Genomic DNA, 22,162 nt, shown 5'->3' on the forward strand with positions numbered 1-22,162 from the left:
TCCCAGGAGAATGGCCCTCAGCTCCCTCCGGATGGAGGATGTCCTGGCCTCCCTGGTTGTCCATGCTCCGTGGGCCATCTGCCCGTCCAGATTGGCACCCCAACCCCAGAAACTTGCATCTGTTGTCAGTCTGTTCTATAGGAAAGGTCCAAAGTAGACCCCTGTCCAAATTTGACCGATTCCTCCACCACCATAGTTTCCTCTGAACTTGAGGGGGATCCTGATCAATTTCTCTAGAGGTTCTCCGTAGGACCAATTCCTGAGAATTGTCTGCTGGAGGTCCCTTGCGTGGGAACGTGCCCATTATGCTGCTGGAATTGAGGACGTGAGGTGGCCTGGAACTGACATGGCTGCCCTGATTGAGATTGGCAGTTTTGTCTGAGTCCCTTTTACTGCCTTTTGTACCTTTTCGATCTTTTCCTCTGGGAAAAAAAATTCTTTCCCAAATGGAACAGATGGTATACCACAGAAATTTTATTGTCTGGGACAGGATCATACTTTATTTTTCTTTGTTTATGATCCATCCAAGATTCTCCAGATGTGACCTTCCAGATCTTTCTCCAGTAGCTCCCTTATTCTGGCAAATAGCAAAAGGTCATCCAGGTATGGAACTATAGATATCCCCTTGATCTGAGGGGTACCGGGGCCTCTGCTATAATTTTTGTAAATATCCTTGGTGAGGATGACAGGCCGAAAGGGAGGGCTCTGAATTGTAGATGCGTGATCGACTCTCCCATCTTTACCCCTAATCTGAGGTATTTCTGTGATGTCGGGGCTATAGGTACGCATCCCTCAGGTCTATTAAGGCCAAAAAACAACCTGGGGTCAAAAGGTTTTTTACTGAAAAAAATGGTGTCCATCCTGAGCCTTTTGTATCCGATTGATTTGTTCAGAATTTTCAGGTTTAGAATTAAACAAAACTTCCCCGATGGCTTCCTTACTAGGAAGATGTGAGAATAGCACACCTTACCTTCCTCTCTGGGGGAAACCGGATACAATCACCCTCTGCTGGACGAGCTCCTGTAGTAGGGCTGACATCCCTAGAGATTTTTCTATGTCCCAGGGAGCCTGGGTTACATAGAAGCGACTTGGAGGGGATTGGGAAAACTCCAGTCTGTAGCCCTCTGCAATTATTTTGAAGACGAATGGACTGGAGGTCGCTGTCTTCAACTGTGGAAAAAGGTCTGTAGCCTTCCTCCCACCGCCAGATGACAGTCACTAGTTCTTCGCGGTTTAGCCCGGAGATCGGAATACTCCTGACTTCCCCCTTGCTCTTTGGGACCTCCAATGTTCCAGATTCCTAGCCACCACAGTTGATGCCATTGCTGGTTTTAAATTGGCTAGAGTAGAATCCCATGGCTTTTTAATAGGGAGTTTGCTCTTTTGTCCATGGGGTCTTTTCATGACACCCATGTCCTTGAAGGCCAAGTCCATGTTCCTGGACACCTGTGAAAAAGCCGCATCAAGCTTTGGCTTCTTATTCCAGACCTGGACTGGGAATACTCTGTTTTACTTCCCCCATGCCCTGATACATCCTATCATGCAAGGACTGTTGAGCCTTGTCCTCCTTGATGCTTAAGGTTGTATGTATTGTCTTTAACAGATCATCTACATCTTCCAAAGAATCTATAGCGAGAAGAAACTTTTCTTCCACCTCTTCCTCAGAACCTGGGGAAGCACCTCTCTCCTCGTCCTCTGAATCGCTGTCACTTCTCGGTGCAGACACATGGACGAGAACAGGATGGTGAATTGTCACCACTGTTTGACTGTGCCGCCGGATGTTTATCCAAGAAAGAATGGAATGATTCAAATGTATCCATTAGCTCTTTCCGGAAGGAACTTAATAGTTCTTCTGATTGGGTAGCAGGTGTAGCGGGGGAGGTTTCTTCCCTAACTAGGTCTGCTATAGATGTCTTGCATAATGTTTTAGCCCATGACTCTCCAAGCGTGTTTTTGCAAGACAGGTATTTCCTCTTAGGGGGAGGGGAGGAAAGTGATCTTTTCCTTGACTTTAGCCTGAAATAAACCAACACAAACCCCTATTAAATCATCACCTAATAAAACAATTAACAGCATTAAAGCGGGAGTCCGCCGGGACTCTGCGTTTTTTTTTTTTTTAAAAAGCCAGCAGCTACAAATACTGCAGCTGCTGACTTTTAAAATAGTGACACTTACCTGTCCAGCGCGCCCGCGATGTCGGGACCCAAAGCCGATCTCTTGATCGTCTCTCGGGTGCTGCCGCCGCCATCTTGGGTATGGGAATCAGGAAGTGGAGCCTTTCGGCTTCATTTCCCGGTTCCCTACTGCGCATGCGCGAGTCGCGCTGCCCAATAAGGACGGTCCCCGCTGCCTCTGGGATCTGTGTGTTTGCCAGTAGGCAGCGGGGAACTTTCGCAAAGGGGCGTAATCTACGCCCCTTTCCGCAGAGAGCTATCCCGGAAATGGGTGCAGATACCTGTACTGTACAGGTACCTGCACCCCCCCTCCCCCCTGAAAGGTGCCAATTGTTGCACCGGAGGGGGGGAGGGTTCCGATGAGCGGAAGGTCCACTTTAGGGTGGACCTCCGCTTTAACTGCTTACCTGAGTCTGGCTGGTGTTAGTGGCTCCTGCCACCGTCTGGTTCCTCCATAGTGCCGAGGCTGTAACGGCATCCGGCTGCTTTTATTTTGAATTTCCCAGGTCCTTTTGCTGCTGCGAGGACCGGTGTCTTGTCTAATAACGTCCTCCATCGGATAGTGTCCGCTGTGTACTGCGCATTCGCAGTACACAGCAACACATATTCCGAAAATTGCCGAGGATGAACGGCGCCTGCGCCGTGAGTCCAGGTTCTATCCCCACTATCCAAGTGGACATAGAGTTGGAATAAAAAAAGAGCCGAGCGCAGCGAGGACGAGCCCTTTAATACTCACAACCCTATGTCCGCTTGGATGGTGGGGCTACCACCTCCACTCACGGCGCAGGCGCCGTTCAGCTTCAGAAATTTTCAGAAGCTTCGTCTGCTCCGTACTGCACATGCGCAGTACGGGGCGGACACTATTCCATGGCCGGACACTATACGGCAGAACACCGCAAATCAAACACCAGCTTGAGGCCGGCTCCTCCCCCTGTGTTCCAGCGGCCGGAACCCACGTTGCTGGAAGTCCCGCCCCCGGCCGGAGTGACGCACTAGCCGCCCAGGACCTGGAAGAAGCATGGAGGCCGATACACCGAGAAGGCGCTGCCTACACCGCTGTGCAGCACGCCATCCTCTACAAGCCCCCTGCAGCCTGATGCTCGCCGGATATGAAGGGGAGCAGGCACCGAGAATCCCCCACATGTAAAGGGAAGATGCTGGGCTGGCCTGAAGACAAAAAAACCCCAACAGGTATGCCCCATACTGTCTCCACCTGGAGAGAGCGTAGCACACCCCTGGTTCCCTGCAGCGTGTCCACCATGGTCGGAGGAAACACTACAACTGAGGCCATGGTGGAAGTGTCCGGTCTAAATAAAACCGACTGCAGTGTTGCCTGGGAAAGTGGATGGAGCTACACTCCCCAGGTGCTTTGCTGAAAGATGAGGTGAGAAAGTGCTCTGGTCAGGAAGGGGGTAAAACCTTCAGGGCTGAAGTGGTTTGGTAATAAGTCAAGTGCCACAGCAAAACAAAATGGTACAGAATCTTTGAAAATCATGATTTTAAATCCAGATCATTTTCTGTGAGCCTAATACATGTTTACTCTCAAAAAGCAGATGACAGCCACTGTTCACTGCAGCAGAAAAATGGAAAGGATAGGTTCCTGTGTATGCTACCCCTCCTATCTAAGTATAAAAACAGAATGATATGGAAGCTGCACAGGGCCTCTAGTACTTGGGCAGGGTTGCCATTTCAACCCTTGATACACCAGTGGCAAATACACATCTCAACTGTGGGGTTGGGCAGGAGATGGGATGTGCAGGCATAGCAGCTGCAGTAATTCACCTATTAAGATGCAGAGCCCAGAAGTGCGAGGGTCACTGCTGGGAACAGTGATAGCTCAACTTTTTGACCTAAATAGAGCCAAGCCCAGGAGGTGCCTGGGACTGGACTCTTCCACAGAATTCAGTTTTAAATGACTATGGCCAAAGCATTTGAAGATCACAACTACATTTGTGTCCTCCTGTGACCCAGTCAGCTGATGGGAAGCAAACTGATCCTCTTTAATGGAGACGGGATGACTAGGCCTCATTCACACTGGACGTTTTTCCTCTTGCTTGTGAAGCTGTATAATGCCATATTCTAAGTGTTTTTGGGATTTGAAATTATTTGTTTAAAGCACCACGTGCCTTACATTAACCACTTGCCGACCAGCTGCCGTCATACAGCAGCAGGTCAGCACTTTCCCATGAGCTGTTGTAGCTGTATGCCGGCCCTTTAAGCAGGCATGTGCCTGCTGCACTGCAGGGGGAATGCATGTGGCCGGCAGTCGCAATAACCGCTGGCCACAATTCTTGGGGATATAGTAAAATGTAAAAAGGGTTTTCAAAATTGTCACTGTTTTATAGCAAATAACTGCAGAGGTGATCAAATACCACAAAAAACTGGGGTCGGGATGACATGATGATTTTGTTTGTGTACAGTGTCAGAATTGTGACTTAAAGTGGTTGTAAACTCTCCCCCACATCTTTGTCCCATGTAAATCAGCATAAAAAAAACACCCTAATGAACACTGCTTGTAGATATCTCCTTAGTAAGGTTGTAATCCTTTGTTCTTTAGAATGAGGTCACTGAGCATGCCCAGATCTCCCCTGATTTACAACACACAATATGTAAATATCAATCTGTTATCAGGACTTCCTACGGCACACCACTGATATCCCAAAAGGCTGCAGAATTATTCAGAGGTTCCTCCTACACCCCCACGTGACCTCACATGCAGTGTAAACCTGGCTATTACTGCAGTCTTAGCTAGAGGTCAACCGATATGGGTTTTTCTCTGGCCGATGCAGATATTTAGAAATCATGGCGGCCGATATATGATGCCGATTTTTTTTGGGCCGATCTGTTAGGCTGATTTTTTTTTTATCCGCCTTCATCTCATAAAACCTAACAGACACCTTTCCCACTGGGGTGCTTTTGGGCTAAAAATAGCGCCTGTAAAGTGCCTGCAAAACGGCTCCCCTGCAGTCTGTGAGAAAGACAGTGCTTTCACACTGAGGCGATGCAAGCAGCACGTTTGGAGTGGTGTATACTGCTTCTCCACCACTCCTGCCCATTGATATTGATGGGCACCACTGCCCAAGCGCATGCAATGCGATTTGACAGCGGTGCTTCATGGGCGCATTTAACCTTTTCTTCAGCCGCTAGCTAGGATTATATGCGCCCCACTAGCAGCCGAATAGCACCATTAAAATGATGGTAAAGCACTGCTAAAACTAGCAACATTTTACCATCAACATCTGCCCGCTCCAGTGTGCAAGCAGCCTATAAAATAAAAACAAGTACTCAAAACTTTTGGACGAAAAAAAAAATCAACTAACTTTACTGTTTGTTTTTTTAATCATTTAGTGTATTTTTTCCCCCCCCAAAAAAATGCATTTGAAAGACCTCTGCGCAAATGCCGTGTGACAAAATGTTGCAACAACCGCTATTTTATTCCCTAGGATCTCTGCTAAAAAATATATACTTTTTGGGGGGTCTAAGTGATTTTATGGCAGAAAATACAGGACTTGTAAGCAACAAGTGTGAGAAAAGATTTAGCCTTTAAATGGTTAAACTGAGAACTTCTATACACAGATGATTTAATTCATTCAAGTGTAAACATTGTATCTTTCTGTTCTTTTCTTGGCAGGCTGCCCAGAGGAAAAGTTTCTATGACAACTCAGGCAACTTACACTGACTTCTATTACAGAAGTCATTTCCAAGTCCAGCTGTTCTAAATCGGCCTTTTTATCAGCTCAATCGGCCGATGCCGATTAATTAAAAAACGGCAAATATCGGCCGACATCTAGTCTTAGCTGAAGCTGATAAGATTCACACAGGCAAACATTAGACAATTGGCACAATTAAATACTATGAAATAAAAGTCAGCTATGAACAGGGTTGCCATAGAAATGTTGGATTGAGAAGGAGGCACTCAATGTAAGGGCAGAAATACACTCCACTGTGGACTCAAAACAATACTTAAGATGGCACTGTTTAACTCCTGGAAACACATTTTTAAAGTTTCTTTAAAGAGCAATATATGATTTGGGCTGGATTACAGTGGCTATAGTTTGAGAATTATAATTGACAAAATAAAAAGCAGCAGAGTGGGAGAGTTTACTTCCTCTTTAAAGCAATGCAGTGCCAAATCACAAATAGCTTGGTTGGGTAGGGGGTAAAGTGGTTAAACGGTCAAAAAAAGCTGTTCCTGGATGGTCTGCAATGAGTATTTTCCTGCCTCTAAACACCTATGTGCATGGGCACAGGATAAAATGTGCAGGAAACAAAAAAAAAAAAAAAAAACACACCCCTAGGAGCAGCTGGATGTTCAGTGTGCACAAGGCCACAGATGGCTTAGAGCTGTCAAACCAGGCTGCATATTGGGTTAATACGATCCAAAGCACTTTTCTGCAATACTCCCATCTTGACCATGTTCATTGGGGTCCCATGCTTCCAATAAACTGTTCCTTCAAATGTGAATCCATCAGATTTCACAGAACGGCACATAATACACAGAACACAAAAAATTGGAATCTCAGCAAGTTTTTATTTCAAGTGCCCAATGAAGTGCAGTGTTGTGTATGCAATTAGATCTTGTTAAAAGCGGCAACATCCATGGACTGTACATAGTCTTCAAATGCTGTGATTTTCTCCTCTAGGACATCTGTGCCAACTTTGTCATCTTCCACGACACACTGGATTTGCAGCTTCTTGATGCCATACCCAACAGGAACAAGCTTGGCTGGTAAAAAGAAAAGTTAGACTAAGTGAGAAAGGCTACTTTCAGTACAAGTCAGCAGCAGATGTCTGCATTCTTGCCCCCCCAATACAAGTTTACTACAAGCCATTAACTTTAAGCATTTGTTACCTCAACACTTCATATTCCTGCTATACCATGTATTTGTATGAGGAAAAGAAGCAATATTAAGATACTATGTGTGAAATCCCTGCCAGTCCTTGTTTACTGGTGAACAGACCACAGGTCAGTTCTTTATTTGTGCTGGGAACACAATTTACTGTCCTTCAATAAGACTTGTTCTGACACCTCTGCCGCACAGCCATTCACTGGCAAGCTCAGTGTGCTGCTGCTTCTCCCCAGCTATGATGATTAAAGTATTTATTCATCCCTATACAAAAAGGTTTCACCTTTTATTTTAAGCAGAATGGGGTGTTACAAGGTGATAATTTACAATCACTTTAAGTACAGGTAGTGTCAACTTGCATTTTTAAAGCCGTATTAAATCAAAAACCAAGCCATAACGCACTGCAATCATTTGACATGTGGTGCCATTTTGGGCTCCTGCCCACCTTCCCTCCCCTCCTTATTTTCACCTGTAATCTGGCCAGTAACAAACCTGTTTGAGTGCCTACACTCTGGAGGAGCAGGACATGTGCCAACAAGTAAAGCCCCTTAAACATTGCTTAAGAGGAACTAAGTGGAAGCGCTTTCATAGGGGACATGAAAAATTGGTTAAGGCTTAAAATGGTTGTAAACCCTTACAACACTTTGACCTACAGGTAAGCCTAGATTAAGGCTTACCTGTAGGTCCAAGAAATATATCTCCTAAACCTACACAGTTTAGGAGATATTTGCCAGAAGACAGGCACCGCTGTCTACAGCACATGCGAAGTAGACAGCAGCGCGCAGGCACACAGCATCAATGATGGAGACGGCTCCTGTGCGCATGCGCGGGAGTGATGTCAACGCGGCTTCGCCAAATGACCGCCGGCGGAGCTGCGAGACCCCACCGAGAAGATGGATGCGCCAGACTATAGGGGACAGCGGTGACTTCGCTGGCTCCTGTGTCAGGTAAGTGGCACAATGGACTACTATGCAATGCATAGTAGTCCATTATGCTTTGCAGGGAATGAAAGGAAGTAAACCCATCAGGGTTTACTTACTCTTTAAGGGCATTTTCTTGTGTATAACAGGCAAAGTCTAAAATGGATTCCAGTTAAATTTAGATCAAGCAACAGGCAATTTATGCTTTTTCTTAAACTATTTACAAGTGCTGAGAAAACTGGCAAATCAGAAAATAAAAACAATCCATCATTGCTATCAGCCGAAAGATGGTGATGTTTTAATCATCATATAAGCCACCATATTAATTGCTTTAATACAGGCAATAATATACTTACATGACCCCCAAAGCAAGCCATCCAGCTGAATACTTCGAACACATTCTTCTAATTTTCCCATGTCAGTTTCATCATCCCATGGTTTCACATCAAGCAGGATGGAAGATTTGGCGATAAGTGCAGGCTCTACAACAGAAAATTGACTTAAAAAGCTTGTTTTAAACAGCAGTGTGAAAGTCATCATGCAGGTCTCCTAAACATATTTTGGATTTTTAGATGCAACCTTAAAAAGGTACTAGGTCACTTTTGGCATATAGTGTTTGATGTCAACCTAAGAGAATACCTGCAAAGTCTACAATAAATGAAAAAGAGAAGTATTCCACACAATTACATGGTTTACCCAGTCATGAATAGGCCACCAGAAAAATGTCTTGATCTGCAAAAAAAGGTGGTGTAGCTTCCATAAGCATTCTTGGAGTCACACCAACTAGTTTTTGCTGTGGTTAAGCAAAACCTTGTCCAGTAGAGTTGCAACAAAGCAGTACTGCCAACACTAATGTATAAGGCTTTTCAAAGTCAAGGTCCCACAATGCACTGGCTACATGAACAGCACAACTAATAACCCAAAGTAACATACAGGAGAGGGCAATGCACATGTGTAGTAGGGTGCAGCATTAACCACTTGGGTACCGCGCTATTGCAAAATGACGGCAATAGCGCGGACCCACATTTCCGGGACTACGTCTATTGACGTAGTCCCGGTTACGAGCGGCCTGCGCGCCCCCTGAGGGGCGCGCGCGGCGCGCTCTGTGATCGGCGAGTCCGTGAGACTCGCCTGATCACTGATCCGTGTAAGGGGTCGATCCCGACCCCTTATCACGTGATCAGCTGTCAGCCAATGACAGCTGCTCATGTGATAAAACGGAGCCGGTAATCGGCTAGTATTCCTCCTCGCGCTGACAGCGCGAGGAGAAAAAAAAAAAAGCCGATCGCCGGCGGCCGTGTTCGGGACATCAGTCCCGATCACGGCCAGCAATTTAAACGGACACCTGCCCCCTGCCAGTGCCCACCTGCCACCCGCAGTGCCATCCTGAAATAAAGTAAGTGCCCCCCTGTCAGTGCCACCCAGCAGTGCCCATAGTGCCCACAGTGCCACCCAGCAGTGCCCACAGTGCCACCCAAAATCTGCCTCAAAGGTGCTGCACCCCAGTGCCGCCCATCAGTGCCCAGCAGTGCCGCCCATCAGTGCCGCCCATCAGAGCCACCTATCAGTGCCCATCAGTCCCATCTATCTGTGGTACCTATCAGTGCCCATCCGTGCCACCCATCCGTGCCACTTATCCGTGCCACCCATCCGTGCCATCTTATCTGTGCCCATCTTTGCCGCCTTATCTGTGCCTATTAGTGCCGCCTTAACTATGCCTATCAGTGCCCACCAGTGCAGCCTATCAGTGCCCACCAATGCAGCCCATCAGTGCCCACCAATGCAGCCCATCAGTGCCCACCAATGCAGCCCATCAGTGCCCACCAATGCAGCCCATCAGTGCCCACCAATGCAGCCCATCAGTGCCCACCAATGCAGCCCATCAGTGCCGCCTAATCAGCGCACTTCAATGAAGGAGAAAAATGACCCGTTTGCAAAATTTTATAACAAACTATTAAAACATGATTTTTTTTTGCATATTTTTTTGTTTGTTTAGCAAAAAATAAAACTCCGAGCTGTAACTAAATACCACCAAAAGAAAGCTCTATTTGCGGGAAAAAAATGATAAAAATTTCATTTGGGTACAGTGTTGTATGCCCGCGCAATTGTCATTCAAAGTGCATCAGCGCTGAAAGCTGAAAATTGGTCTGGGACTGAGGGGGGTTTAAGTGCCCAGTAAGCAAGTGGTTAATAAAGTGATGTGCATTTTTGTAGAAGCCCAAGTTAACATGCAATGCAACAGACCAAAGAATATGTAAATCACCATTGACTGGCAGACAAACTCTTGGAACTTTGGGTATAAATGTTGGTGCCACAGAGGACCCCCTTCAGAGAGACCGAGGGGAAATCTCTGCTGAACACTTTTCTCTGCCACAGGAGGAATGCTGGAACTGCGACTTAGCCACACAATTCCAGACCAGTATCTGTGGACATAACTGTCATGACTTCGGGATTTCTAAATGACTCACTTTTTGATTTCTTTGATTCATATTGTGCCAGACGCTCATCTCTGATTCTCTGTGCTTCTTCGCTTTCCTGTGGGAGAACATAAACACTGAAAAAAGGTGTCCACATTAAATGCTTACAACCTCCTGCTCATCAGACTGGTGTCAGAATAGAAGGTATACATCACATCTCAGCCGAAAGATGGTGAATTCTCTCATCATATCACCAGCCAACTTTGCTCAGAACACTAAATTGTTTGAAGACAGGTACTGAGAACTGGGGCATTGTACATTTCATATTTTCTCACTTACTCCTAGGTTCAAAGGCACCACATCTGCAGCAAACCTTAAACAGGGCCACTCTTAATCATAATGGGTAACCTTCCTAGCCAATACAAACATGTAGGTGGCAAAAAGCATCACAAAGACAGCCAAAGATTTGCACATTAAAACAGATTGCTGCTGCAACAAGTACTGCTAGGTGCCTCACATAGCTGCAGTTCTTCCCTTGGCACAGCTTTAGTCTTGTGCCACTACATAGCCAAATGACCAAGTCACAGGGATAGCAACTTTGACACATTCAAAGGTGCACCAAATCAAGGGCTGATTTAGTCTAGGGCAAGCATTAACCCCCCCAGAGGTGGCATAATTTTCCCTATATTCTTGATGTTTGCTGATGAACCTGGCAAGGCAACATAGCAATGCCCAAAACTACTAAAAGTGGAACTCAAGTCAGAAAATTAAGTCCCGTCAGGCTGTCCTTTTGCTGGTAAAGCTATAGAAAAAATTTTTTTAAAAATAAGTTCCTATACGGTTTTAAAATCCAGTAATAGACTCTGCACATGCTCAGTTGCACTATCAAATTTTTAGAGGCTGATCTGCAGACAGCATAAAGATTTGCTGTTCAGGGGATCTTGGCATCGGCAAAATGGTTGCCATCAACAACAATGCTGGAGACAATTTTAAGCACACAGTGACTTAGGTAGCAAAGTTATGTGGCATGTATGTTTCTTACTAAAGAACATCACATTATGGGTAACCTTGCCCTTTAAGTTGACCATGTATTTTTGCCAATTTACCTCTTCATCATCTGAGCCAAACAAGTCAATGTCATCATCGTCATCTTCTTTAGCATCCTTAGGTGCACTATCTGTTGTGTCTTCAATATTCACTGGACCATATTTTCCCAAGGGTTTCTTCACGCCAGGCAAACTATAAGCAGATGTGTGTAGTCAATTTAGGAATGTAAGGCTTAAATGCTGCACTAAACAGCCAAGAAATTTAGTACTAGTTCTGCTCAGTCTTTAGAGCATAGTGAACTTTTTTTTTATTCTAAATCAGGTATATATTGACTTCATCTTACAAACTGGGGATGTGCTACAGCACTGCATCTGTCCCTAAGAGAGGGAGGCAGCTTCATTACTCACCTGGCTTTTTGCTTCTCGTATGACTTGATGTGGTTATACCAACGTAAAGCATGGAAAAGCTCAGCAGGGGGAGCTCCTGAGAGAGCCTCAAATACTGCAATATCAGCTTGGGAGGGAACATACCTAAAAGAAGGAAAAACACCATCAGTACACATACACTGACAATGCCAATGTCGTAATGTGCTAAACTGCCAGACCCAACACTGCTCTCAACATGAGTATAAACATTAGACTTGCAGGATGTAGGCCATGTGCATAAACATCCCAATCCAAGTAACTGCATGCTGTGTCCATGCATTCCACTGTCCAATAGATTAAAAATGGTTTTGGGAAAAAGGTTTAAATGTTACACTTGCTAGTGGTGTAATCTTAACCAGTGTGAGTGACCCTCTATGTTGGACATATGCCCCATGTACTGCAGAAATAGACTCATGATGTGCCTTCTCCCCCTCTTCGTCACAAACTGAGCTGATAGGGCAATGACAGTGCAGGTTTACAACAAGAACTTCCAAACCTGCTGCCTAGTCAGGATGGGAGGGTCAATCACAGATTCTGGCAGGCTTGGGTAGGCCTACAGGTGGTCAAGCTGCAGGCTTAGCATCCATCTTAGTGTCCAGACAGGCTGGTACACATGCTGTGGCACTTTACTTTAAAAAAAATGCACAGGGAAGATCAGCATCTGAACCCAGATAAGGTGGAGGCCGATAGACTGGAGTTAGTTGAAGGCATTACTATTACATTTAAAGTAACCTTTTTAGATGGAGGCAATGTGCATTATGTGGAAAGCAGGGCACATTACACGCACCCCAGTGTAAAAGGGGGTCTAAATAAAAAATGTGATCGAGTCCGATTCAACCTCTAATAGTATATACAGTATATTATGTCTGCCTGATTTTCAGTGGATTAGAGATTTCTCCCTAATCATATAGTTGGTTATTTATAGTTTATGGCCAGCCCCTAACATGTGAGCTGTAAGAAGACTATACAGATTGTATAGTGTATGGGCAACTTTAGATCTGCACAGAACCCAATTCCTCGAATACACTGCCTTACAAAGAGCACCTTTAGGGGTCATCCAACAGCCATTCGACACAAACATTCCTCACTAGAGATCAACTCGTAGGCCCCGATAACACCAGAGCCATTTTCTGCTTGAACCTCTAAAACAATGGACAAGCCAAACCTCCTGCTTATCAGACTGGTGTCAGAATAGAAAGTGTACATCACATCTCAGCCGAAAGATGGTGATCAAATTCATTCATCATATCACCAGCCTGCAACAAAGCACTAAACAATTTTGTTCAGAATACTAAATTGTTTGAAAAAAAAATAAAAACATATGTACAGCTTCCCTGTACCTACCTCCGCTGACCCGTAGGGTTCAAAACTGCTATAGGTTCAAGTGCAGGCACCACACATCTGCAGCAGTCTCCCAAATCTTATGTAGCCAGGGCCACTAGCTGAGTTTTATTGGCCCATCACCATAATGAGTAACCTCACTGGCCAATAACCATATAGGAGGCAAAAAAACTTCAGCACATCAAGACAGCCAGAGATTTGCACATAACAGATGGCTGCTGCAACATGTACTGCAAGGTGTCTCAAAGCTGCAGCAGTTCTTCCTTGGCACAGCCTTAATCTTGCTTCACTGCTTAGCCAAATACTGACCATTAGTCACAGGGCTAGTAACTTGTACAGACATAGGCGCTCCAAATCAAGGGCTTATTTATTGCCATAGGGGTTATCTAGAAGGATATACATGCCTCCTGCATGCATCCTTACCTGTCAAATGTCTCCCCTCTGTCTGCTATGAGACCTGAAAAACCTGAAGATTTGGTGGGTGGGTCTGTTGTCTGGAGATCGGTGGGTGGAGTTGTGATGTCAGTAGACTCCCCTTGTCAATATGCATATTCTCCTGTGTATTTCTTACACCAGGGGTTGACAAATTTTCTTGGAATCTAGGAGCCAGCTAAAAAAGTTAGGAGCCAGGTCCGTGACGGCGATCTGGACCTGTCCCTGGCCTGACATGGGGACGAGTGAGGGGAACATAGTGCCGCCCCCCCCCCCCCCCCCCACCTGTCTCCAAGTCATTGCCCATAGCGCTTAGAGGGACATTTTATTTATTTTATTTTTTTCAAATGACAATTTTTTTTTAAATTGCATTTTAGTGTAAATATGAGATGTGAGGTCTCTCACCCCAGATCTCATATATAAGAGGACCGGTCATGCTTTTTTCTATTACAAGGGATTTTTACATTCCTTGTAATAGGAATAAAAGTGACACTTTTTTTTTTAAAGAACAGTGAAAAAAATAAAGGTTAAAATAAGAAAAAACATTTTTTAAACGCGCCCTGTCCCGCCAAGCTTGCGTGCAGAAGGAAAGCTTCACATGTGAGGTATCGCTATGATCAGTAGATTGAGAGCAATAATTTTAGCCCTAGACCACCTCTGTAACTCAAAACGTGCAACCTGTAGAATTTATTAAACTTCGCCTGTGGAGATTTTAAAGGATAAAAGTTTGTCGCCATTCCATGAGCGGGCGCAATTTTGAAGCGTGACATGTTGGGTATCAATTTACTTGGCATAACATTATCTTTCACAATATAAAAAAAAATTGGGCTAACTTTACTGTTGTCTTTTTTTTTATTAAATAAATAATTTTTCCCCAAAAAAGTGCGCTTGTAAGTCCGCTGTGAAAATACGGTGTGACAGACAGTATTGCAACGACCACCATTTTATTCTCTAGGGTGTTAGAATAAAAAAACAAACAAAAAAAAAATATATATATATATATATTTATAATATAATGTTCAGGGGTTCTGAGTAAAGGCTCCATTAACATTGCTGGTTGTCATCCCAACGGCCACCACCAGAGGGCGCCAGATTCCAGAAGGAACCATAGGATCACAGAAGGCCTCAAAGCCGGGGGCTCAATTACCGGCCGGTGGCGGCGCGGCCCAACGCGATCACGCCGGGGGGGTCCACAGAGATAGGATACCCCCAGCTGTGCTGCCCCAGGCGCCAGGTCACTAATTCTAGTCGCAAATGCGACCTGGCGCCCGGGTTTTGTCGAGCCCTGTCTTACACTGAACTTCTGCTATGATCTCTAACATCCAGTGAAAAGACATGAAAGTAACCAGATGACTTCAGCATGCCAAATCATGCTGAGGTGGTGAACATCCAATTCTGGCAGAGCAGCAGGAGAAAGGAGTGGGAATTAAATAATGCATGACTTAGGCTAGTGCTCTTGATCTGCAAATCACCTGCCACTCATAGCAAGGGGGAGGGTTTGATAAAGTTTGTTTGTCAAGATTTAAATCACTGCATAAGAGGATTACTCAGATGGAACTACTGTGGCAAGACTGGGCTCAAATGATAGGAAATCTTACTCTACATTATGAGAGAATTCTGGGTTACATCCACTTTAAGCATCAGAGCACCATCATTCTAAAATGGTGATGGTTTCATCCTTACAAAAAAAAAAAAAAAACGAAGGCCTAAGGCCAAAATGAGGCAGTAGCTGTCACATTGCCAACCTGTACTTTCTACTGTATTCAAGAGCAAGCATAACCCCTGAGCTTGAATAATTTTCCCAAAACAGCACAAGTAATGTTTAACTGCTTGCCGACCAGCTTCTGTAATCTATGGCAGGTTGGCGTAGCTGCGCAAACCACTGGTGCAAGTCCACCACTTTAAGAGCTATAGGGCACACCAATGCACGTGGCCGTAATGTCCACCGGTGATCGCACCTCAGTCATAAGGGGGATCTCAATGTCAACTGACAGATCCCTGTTCTGTCAGGGAACTAGAAAGATCAGCTGTTCCTAGTGATTAGTAACAGTGCTTTCTGTACTCCCAAGGCAGGTTGCCTTGTGTTTACAATTAAAAGTGGTGAGCAGAGAGCGAGAACTGAAGGTGGTGGAACAAATTTCCAACTGAAAAGAGTTATGGGTGTGAGGGTCACATTAAATGGCATAGAGGGCCAGATTCAAGCCCAAGGGCCTCATGTTTTGACACTAGGAGATAAGGCACCATTAACACCAGAGGGGGGGGGGGGGGGGGGAACAAATCTATTCTCTATGGAGATGTGAACCATCTGCAGTTTTCCACTCCAAGTTGTCTGAAGCTCAACCAAGTTCTGGACCCTTTGTCGCTTGAATCAGGCAGATTGGCATTTTTCACCCAGGAAGCAGATAAAAAAAAAATGTAAACCCCGATAACAGATGATCATTTTTCTTATTGGCTAATAAAACACCAAAGCCCAAACACTACATGGAAATGAGCAAATACACACAAACTGCCTAGAAACACTAAGCTCAGGTGTGAATGGGGCCTTTTATGGGTCAACTGAGCATTCCCATTGAAGTGCAATCAGCTAATCTACACAAGAAGCTCATGTAGTCTTGAGCAACAGCCATTTTGCATCAAACCCCTTAGATGAAGGCGTTGAAATGAATGAAATTTTGCTGCACACATGAGAGCTACAAGCAGAAAATCACTCAGGTGACAACAAAGGCCCATTCATTTTAAAAGGCATCTAAAATGCTGTCAGGAATTTTTTTTTTTTTAAGAAAGGATATTCAGGATCTCCTCTGCCAGACTTCTTTGTATCAGAGGGTGAGCTGCCCTATACTAGGGTGTGATTAAAATATAATATATCAAATTCAAGTGTGAGCCATCGCAGCCCCCTCCCCCATGCAGTACATGAGGTGCGGTCTCTGCACAGGCCTCAGTGCGGACAATGCGGCCTCCTAGCTCAGGCCTCATCCCACGTGTCTCCGGTTCCCCTCCATATAAAGCGGCCCCAGATCATAGCCCGGCCTGTCCGCTCCCTACAGTCGGGCCTAAACCAGCCTGACTACCGGGTGTAATACAACGAGCCCCCACCATACAAGACTCATCCCCTCCACACACAGCGAGCCGCTCTGACTGGAGATATTTACTTCTCTCACACTGACCCCTCGATGTAGCTCTTATCAGCCAGGAATTCATTCAGCACCTTGAGGCCGGTGGTGGCTTTGAGATCTCCGAAACCCATGACTGCACCTCTGGTTCTATTGCCGCGTGGAAGAAAGAGGCCTCCAGCCTACACCCCATTGGTTTTATAACCATGACGTCTACCCGGACACGCCCTTCAGGGCGGGGTTACGTGTTAAGTCAGGTAATAGAAGTGAGCGGCGACATTTTTATTAAGGGAAAATACTTTTTTCTTCTAATTTCTATGTTCGTGTTAAGGCAGGGAATAGAAGTGAGCGGCGACATTTTTATTAAGGGAAAAGCCTTTTTTCTTCTAATTTCTATGTTCGTGTTAAGGCAGTGAATAGAAGGGAGCGGCGACATTTTTATTAAGGGAAAAGCCTTTTTCTTCTAATTTCTATTACTAAAATATCGTTCCACAAATACCGCTCCCTATGTATACAAATGTGGAGATATCAACAGAAAACTCTCTATAGTGTAATCCGCGAGTGTCCGGACATTGAAAAAAAGCTCCCCCGGCGGATAATGCCCCCTCTGTACTGCGCAGGCGCTGCGCTTGTGCAGTACGGGACCTTTCTCGCCAGAACTCCGGTCATTGGCGAAGGTGTTCCGAAAAGAGCCGAAGGCTGGAGCAGCTTCCGATTGGTCCAGAGCCGCTTTCCGAGGATTGCCGAGTCCTCCATATTGGTTACAAGTGGGGACAGGGGACTGTGTTGTGGTCTAGAAGGCCAAATAGCCGGAGAGTCCTGAAGGGACGGCTGTGGGGTGAGTGAGGGGCGGGCGGGGTGTCGTGTCTCTTCCCGGGCACAGTGTGGAGGGAGAGGCCGGCCTGTGTGTGGCCGGGGAGAGAGGTGACTCTCGTGTCCTTGACAGCTCGGACTTCCCATAGAACAAGTGCGACAGACTGAGCTGTGTGCCGCACACAGGGACACTGTTATTGTTATATTATAATATATATTATCCCTGGGAGGCCTGCTCTGTCCTCTACACATGTGCAGCACGTCTACAATCTCTACACCTCTCATTATTGTATACATAGCATACATACACAACTACTTACCTCCTACAGGTAAATCCCCTTCTATCCTGGGGCTCATTCACACTGCTCAAATCCGCTCTATTTACATGAAGGTGGTGTATAGATTTGTACACATCTAAACCCAGCACTGTAGTAATCAATGAGCCCAGACACACAGCTGTATCTACCTACCAAGATGTGTTTAAAGCGGTAGTAAACCACTGCAAACTACAAAAAAACACCTGTAAGATAAAAGCATAATGTGCTAGTATACATCGCATACTAGCACATCATTAAATATTTCACTTTTTAGAATGAAGCCCTTCCAGCGGCGTGCAGTGACCGCTGAGAGAGCTGACATCTTCCCCTGGTCTTTCTTCCGAGTTTTCCGGCTCCAGCGGTGCGAGTGGCGGAGCCACCATGATACTCCCGCGCATGCACGTGGGAGCCCTCGGTTCCACGAAGCTCTGAAGGTCCAGCACAGTGCGAGCGCATGCACCAGTGACAACAGCGGCTGCATGCAGGGTGAATGTTCATTTTACTTACAGGTAAGTCTCATTATAGGCTTACCTGTAGCTAAAAATAACAAAGCGGGTTTTACTACTGCTTTAATCAGTTGCAGACCACTGATCCGGCGCTTTCAGGTAGCGGGCACAAGAGCACGCTGTTGGCAGCTCCTTCCCACTGTGATTCTACACAGCGGGAGCTGATCAGTGGGTTCCGCCAGCACCCGCTAATCATTCAGTTCGCTATGTAAACAAGGCAGATTGCCCTTCTGTCAGTAAGGAAGGCATGGATCCTGTGTTTCTGCAAAGGGAGAGTAGCTAGCATCAGGAGACCCTTACCTCAACAGTAGATCCACCCCAGCACCAGCAGATCCCCGGAAACAATATATACCCCCCCTCAACAGTAGATCTCGGCAATAATAGACCCCCCAGTAGTCAGCATCAGGAGACCCTTACCTCAACAGTAGATCCTTCCCAGTAATAACCCCAGCAGATCCCTTGAAACAATAGATTTCCCCCCCACCAACAGTAGATCTCGGCAATAATCGATCCCCCAGTAGTCAGCATCAGGAGACCCTTACCTCAACAGTAGATCCCTCCTAGTAATGAACCCCCCACCAGCAACAAAATCCCCCACCAGCAACAATAGACCCCCTGAAACAATAGATCCCCCCCCATTATTTATAGATATATATATATTATTGTGTTTGTGGGTTCTATGTAAATTTCTAGTATAAAATACTGATTTTAACTTGCAAGCGGCAAGTGTCGGAAAAAGGTTTAGTCTTTAAGTGGTTAAACTGACCATTTACAGACAGAAGTTCATCCCTCTGATCTAAGAACGATTATAGTTATCGGTGATGCTGAGCTAAACTTGGCAGGCTGCCTGGATTTATTTTTTTTGAGCAGAGAACTTTCTGCACTTGTTACAAAGAATTGGGAAATGCAGGTTTAAGATCGGGAGGGGATTAGAATCGCAATTTTTATTCTTAATGATTAATCGTGTAGCTCTACCCAGCAAACAGCATCAGGAGACCCTTCCCTCAACAGTAGTCTCTCCCAGCAATGATTGCACCCCTTCCAGCAACAATAGACCCCCCCCCCCACAGTGTCGATAGATCCCAGTCCAACAGTAATGGTTCCCTCGGTAGCCAGCATCCATAGACCGTACAGCACACCCCATCACCCCATGCCAGTACATGCATATAGTGCTGGAGGTGCCCCAATTGTGTTCCCGCTCACAAAATACCCAGAATTCAGGTGTGTATTTTACACAGGATTTTCTGCCAAGAAGAACCAGCGTTCCATGCAGAAAATACACATATCTCTGTGTGAATGCACCCTTCCTGCGATTGCCAGGGGTTCCTGCGATTAGCTGTGAGAAGCAGCCCCATTGAAAGGATTGGGAGGTTGCTGACTCTTGTAGCTAATCGCAGCCACTCTTATGTAATCTCTCATGCAGTGATCATATGTGAGTGATCGGCCCTGGAGGCACTGCAGAGATTACTTGCGAGTGGCTGTGATTAGGTGCAAGTGCCGGCAGCGGTTCTCACATATAATTGCAGGCAGGGTGTATTTGCAGGTGTTAATGCACCATAAGGGCTCATTTATACCATATGTACATTTACTTTTTTTTGTTGTTGTTTGTTTTAGGAGCCTGGAAAGCATTGTACCCACAATCAGCAAATCGCTGGTGCCATGCAGGACTCCTGCAGACTGTCATTGTATGCTTATGACTGTACATCGTACGTTGTACAGGAACAGTGTATATACAAGCTGTAACCACAGGGTGGCGCTGTGAATAGCGTGAATAGGCTATGCCACGTCCTTTTGTTTGATAACATATACTAGGGCTTTGAAAGGATGGACTCTATAGGCATACTTAAAAATGTATGAAATAGAGGGGAGAGTTGGGACTTTAAATGAAGCACCCAGAGGTGCCTCCATCCCGGTAATGAATATAGACTAAAAATAAGTTGGGACTTTAGATGAAGCACTTGAATAGTGGAGGTGAGTTACAATGTAAAATATTTATTAAATAGCATTGATACAAAGACATTAAACCATTGTTGATTGTACACACACACACACACACTGTACACACACACACTGTACACACACACACTGTACACACACACACTGTACACACACACACTGTACACACACACACTGTACACACACACTACACACACACACTGTACACACACACACACACTGTACACACACACACACACACACACTGTACACACACACACACACACACACACTGTACACACACACACACACACACACTGTACACACACACACACACACACTGTACACAGGGCCTGGACATGATGAATAGACAGATACATGCATTACAACACGTGTTTCCAAGAGGTAGATATGTAAATAGATATGGCCTGCTAGTGCCACTGGCAACATGCCCAGGTGCTGGCACATGCGCCCACATGGTAAATATGTATCCATCAAATGCTGTATAAACAATGTCATAGAGTCTAATGGTAATAAAAGAGTAAAATTGGTACATAAAAAGTATTGCTGTGGCATCAAGTAAAGCTCTACACGTTTCATGGGTAATTCCCATTCATCAGGAGCGGATGCGACAGACCCTCCTATGGAATATATATAAAAATATAATGAGCCATACTCTAGAAATATCAACAAGATTAATACATGTATAGGTGGTTAACCAACCACACTCACCAACCCAAACAGCAAATGCAGAGAGGGGACGGTGGCGCAGGGCCGGCCGAGGACACAGCCCCACCGTAGGTGCTGAGGCGGCATAATACAAGGAAGCAGTGTAGGAACGTGCAAGGTGTAGCTCCATAAGCCAAGAAACAGTGTACACTTCATGAAGTAGGAATATCTGGGAACAAAATATTAAATATGTGTATAGATATAACAGTAATATGTTTTATATAATAGTAGTGTTATTTAATAGTGAACCCAGTGTAGCTACCATGAGAAATAGTAACACCTCCACTATTCAAGTGCTTCATCTAAAGTCCCAACTTCCTTTTAGTCCATACTTAAAAATGTATAACAAAATATTTTATTAGAATTATAACAAGATATTAGACACATACGAGATACAATACATGTACTCATGATTAAAACCTTCTCCCTGGTCCACCATCCATCCAGAAACCTGGGCTAGAAGGATACAAAGGGGGGCCTAGGGAGATTCTGAGTAAAGAAAATAACCCAAAGGTAATAGGATAAATGGTGGCCTAGAAAAGTCACTTCCTATAGGTAGTCAAAAATGGGTCACCTAGGCCGAATCAGATGGTGTCATAACTGCTTTTCAAACTATACTTGGCTTGCTCGACTAGTTTTGCGCCAATAAATGCATTTCTTCTGGGGCTAGATCAATACAGATTAGAAATAATATATATAAAGAACCGCGCTCCCTTCCACAGTATTCAAGTGAGGGACACTTCTAAGCTTACCAATTCCCTTAAACCTTTATAGAAAAGGGAAGGGGATATAATAGCATATGGATATAATAATAAATGGAGCCAAGATTATTACCAAAAATCAAACACCATAAGTGCCAGAATCCTATGATGACCCAAAAAAACGTAGTGACATTATCCTCATTAAACGTATATAAATCACAGACTATTGATACCCAAATAATCGTGTAAAAATATATTAAATAAATAAATGAATAAATAGAGTTCATAAATCTCAGTGGATTAGTCCTTGAATAGTCCAACCATAAAGGATCCAAGATCAATTACACCATGTGACTAGATAGGGATTAGCAGTATAAAACATCTCTTGCTTCATATCTGCATCCACAATGTGCACTGTGTAGAAAACTTCACCATCACCAGAATA

At 45.0% G+C, this 22,162-nt stretch overlaps 2 protein-coding genes across 2 annotated transcripts in view; one reads left to right on the forward strand and one right to left on the reverse strand.

The window, feature by feature from the left end:
• Positions 1 to 6,685: 6,685 nt before the first annotated feature.
• Positions 6,686 to 16,934, reverse strand: EEF1B2 (eukaryotic translation elongation factor 1 beta 2). Its single transcript, XM_077448519.1, has 6 exons — positions 16,771 to 16,934; positions 11,813 to 11,935; positions 11,465 to 11,597; positions 10,410 to 10,476; positions 8,298 to 8,423; positions 6,686 to 6,900 (listed from the first exon to the last, which is right to left on the reverse strand). The coding sequence occupies exons 1-6, from the start codon at positions 16,848 to 16,850 to the stop codon at positions 6,746 to 6,748; spliced, it is 684 nt and encodes a 227-aa protein (XP_077304645.1). The 5' UTR covers positions 16,851 to 16,934; the 3' UTR covers positions 6,686 to 6,745.
• Positions 16,935 to 17,383: 449 nt separating this feature from the next.
• The window catches only part of NDUFS1 (NADH:ubiquinone oxidoreductase core subunit S1), a 60,231-nt gene continuing 55,452 nt past the window's right edge, over positions 17,384 to 22,162 (forward strand). The window contains exon 1 of the mRNA XM_077448520.1: positions 17,384 to 17,554. The gene's annotated coding sequence lies outside the window, so the exon portion shown is untranslated. The remainder of the gene's footprint in view (positions 17,555 to 22,162) is intronic.

This window comes from Lithobates pipiens, unplaced genomic scaffold (genome assembly GCF_037356315.1).
Source record: "Lithobates pipiens isolate NorthernLeopardFrog02 unplaced genomic scaffold, aLitPip1_a1.2 Scaffold_22, whole genome shotgun sequence".
NCBI classification, from domain to species: domain Eukaryota; kingdom Metazoa; phylum Chordata; class Amphibia; order Anura; family Ranidae; genus Lithobates; species Lithobates pipiens.

Coding starts and splice junctions, on each gene's coding strand:
- EEF1B2 (XM_077448519.1), bottom strand. CDS start 16,850: ATGGGTTTCGGAGATCTCAAAGCCACCACCGGCCTCAAGGTGCTGAAT. Junction 8,424..10,409: donor TGAATCAAAGAAATCAAAAA/GTGAGTCATTTA, acceptor TTTCTGTTGTAG/AGCCTGCACTTATCGCCAAA. Junction 6,901..8,297: donor TGGCTTGCTTTGGGGGTCAT/GTAAGTATATTA, acceptor TCTTTTTACCAG/CCAAGCTTGTTCCTGTTGGG.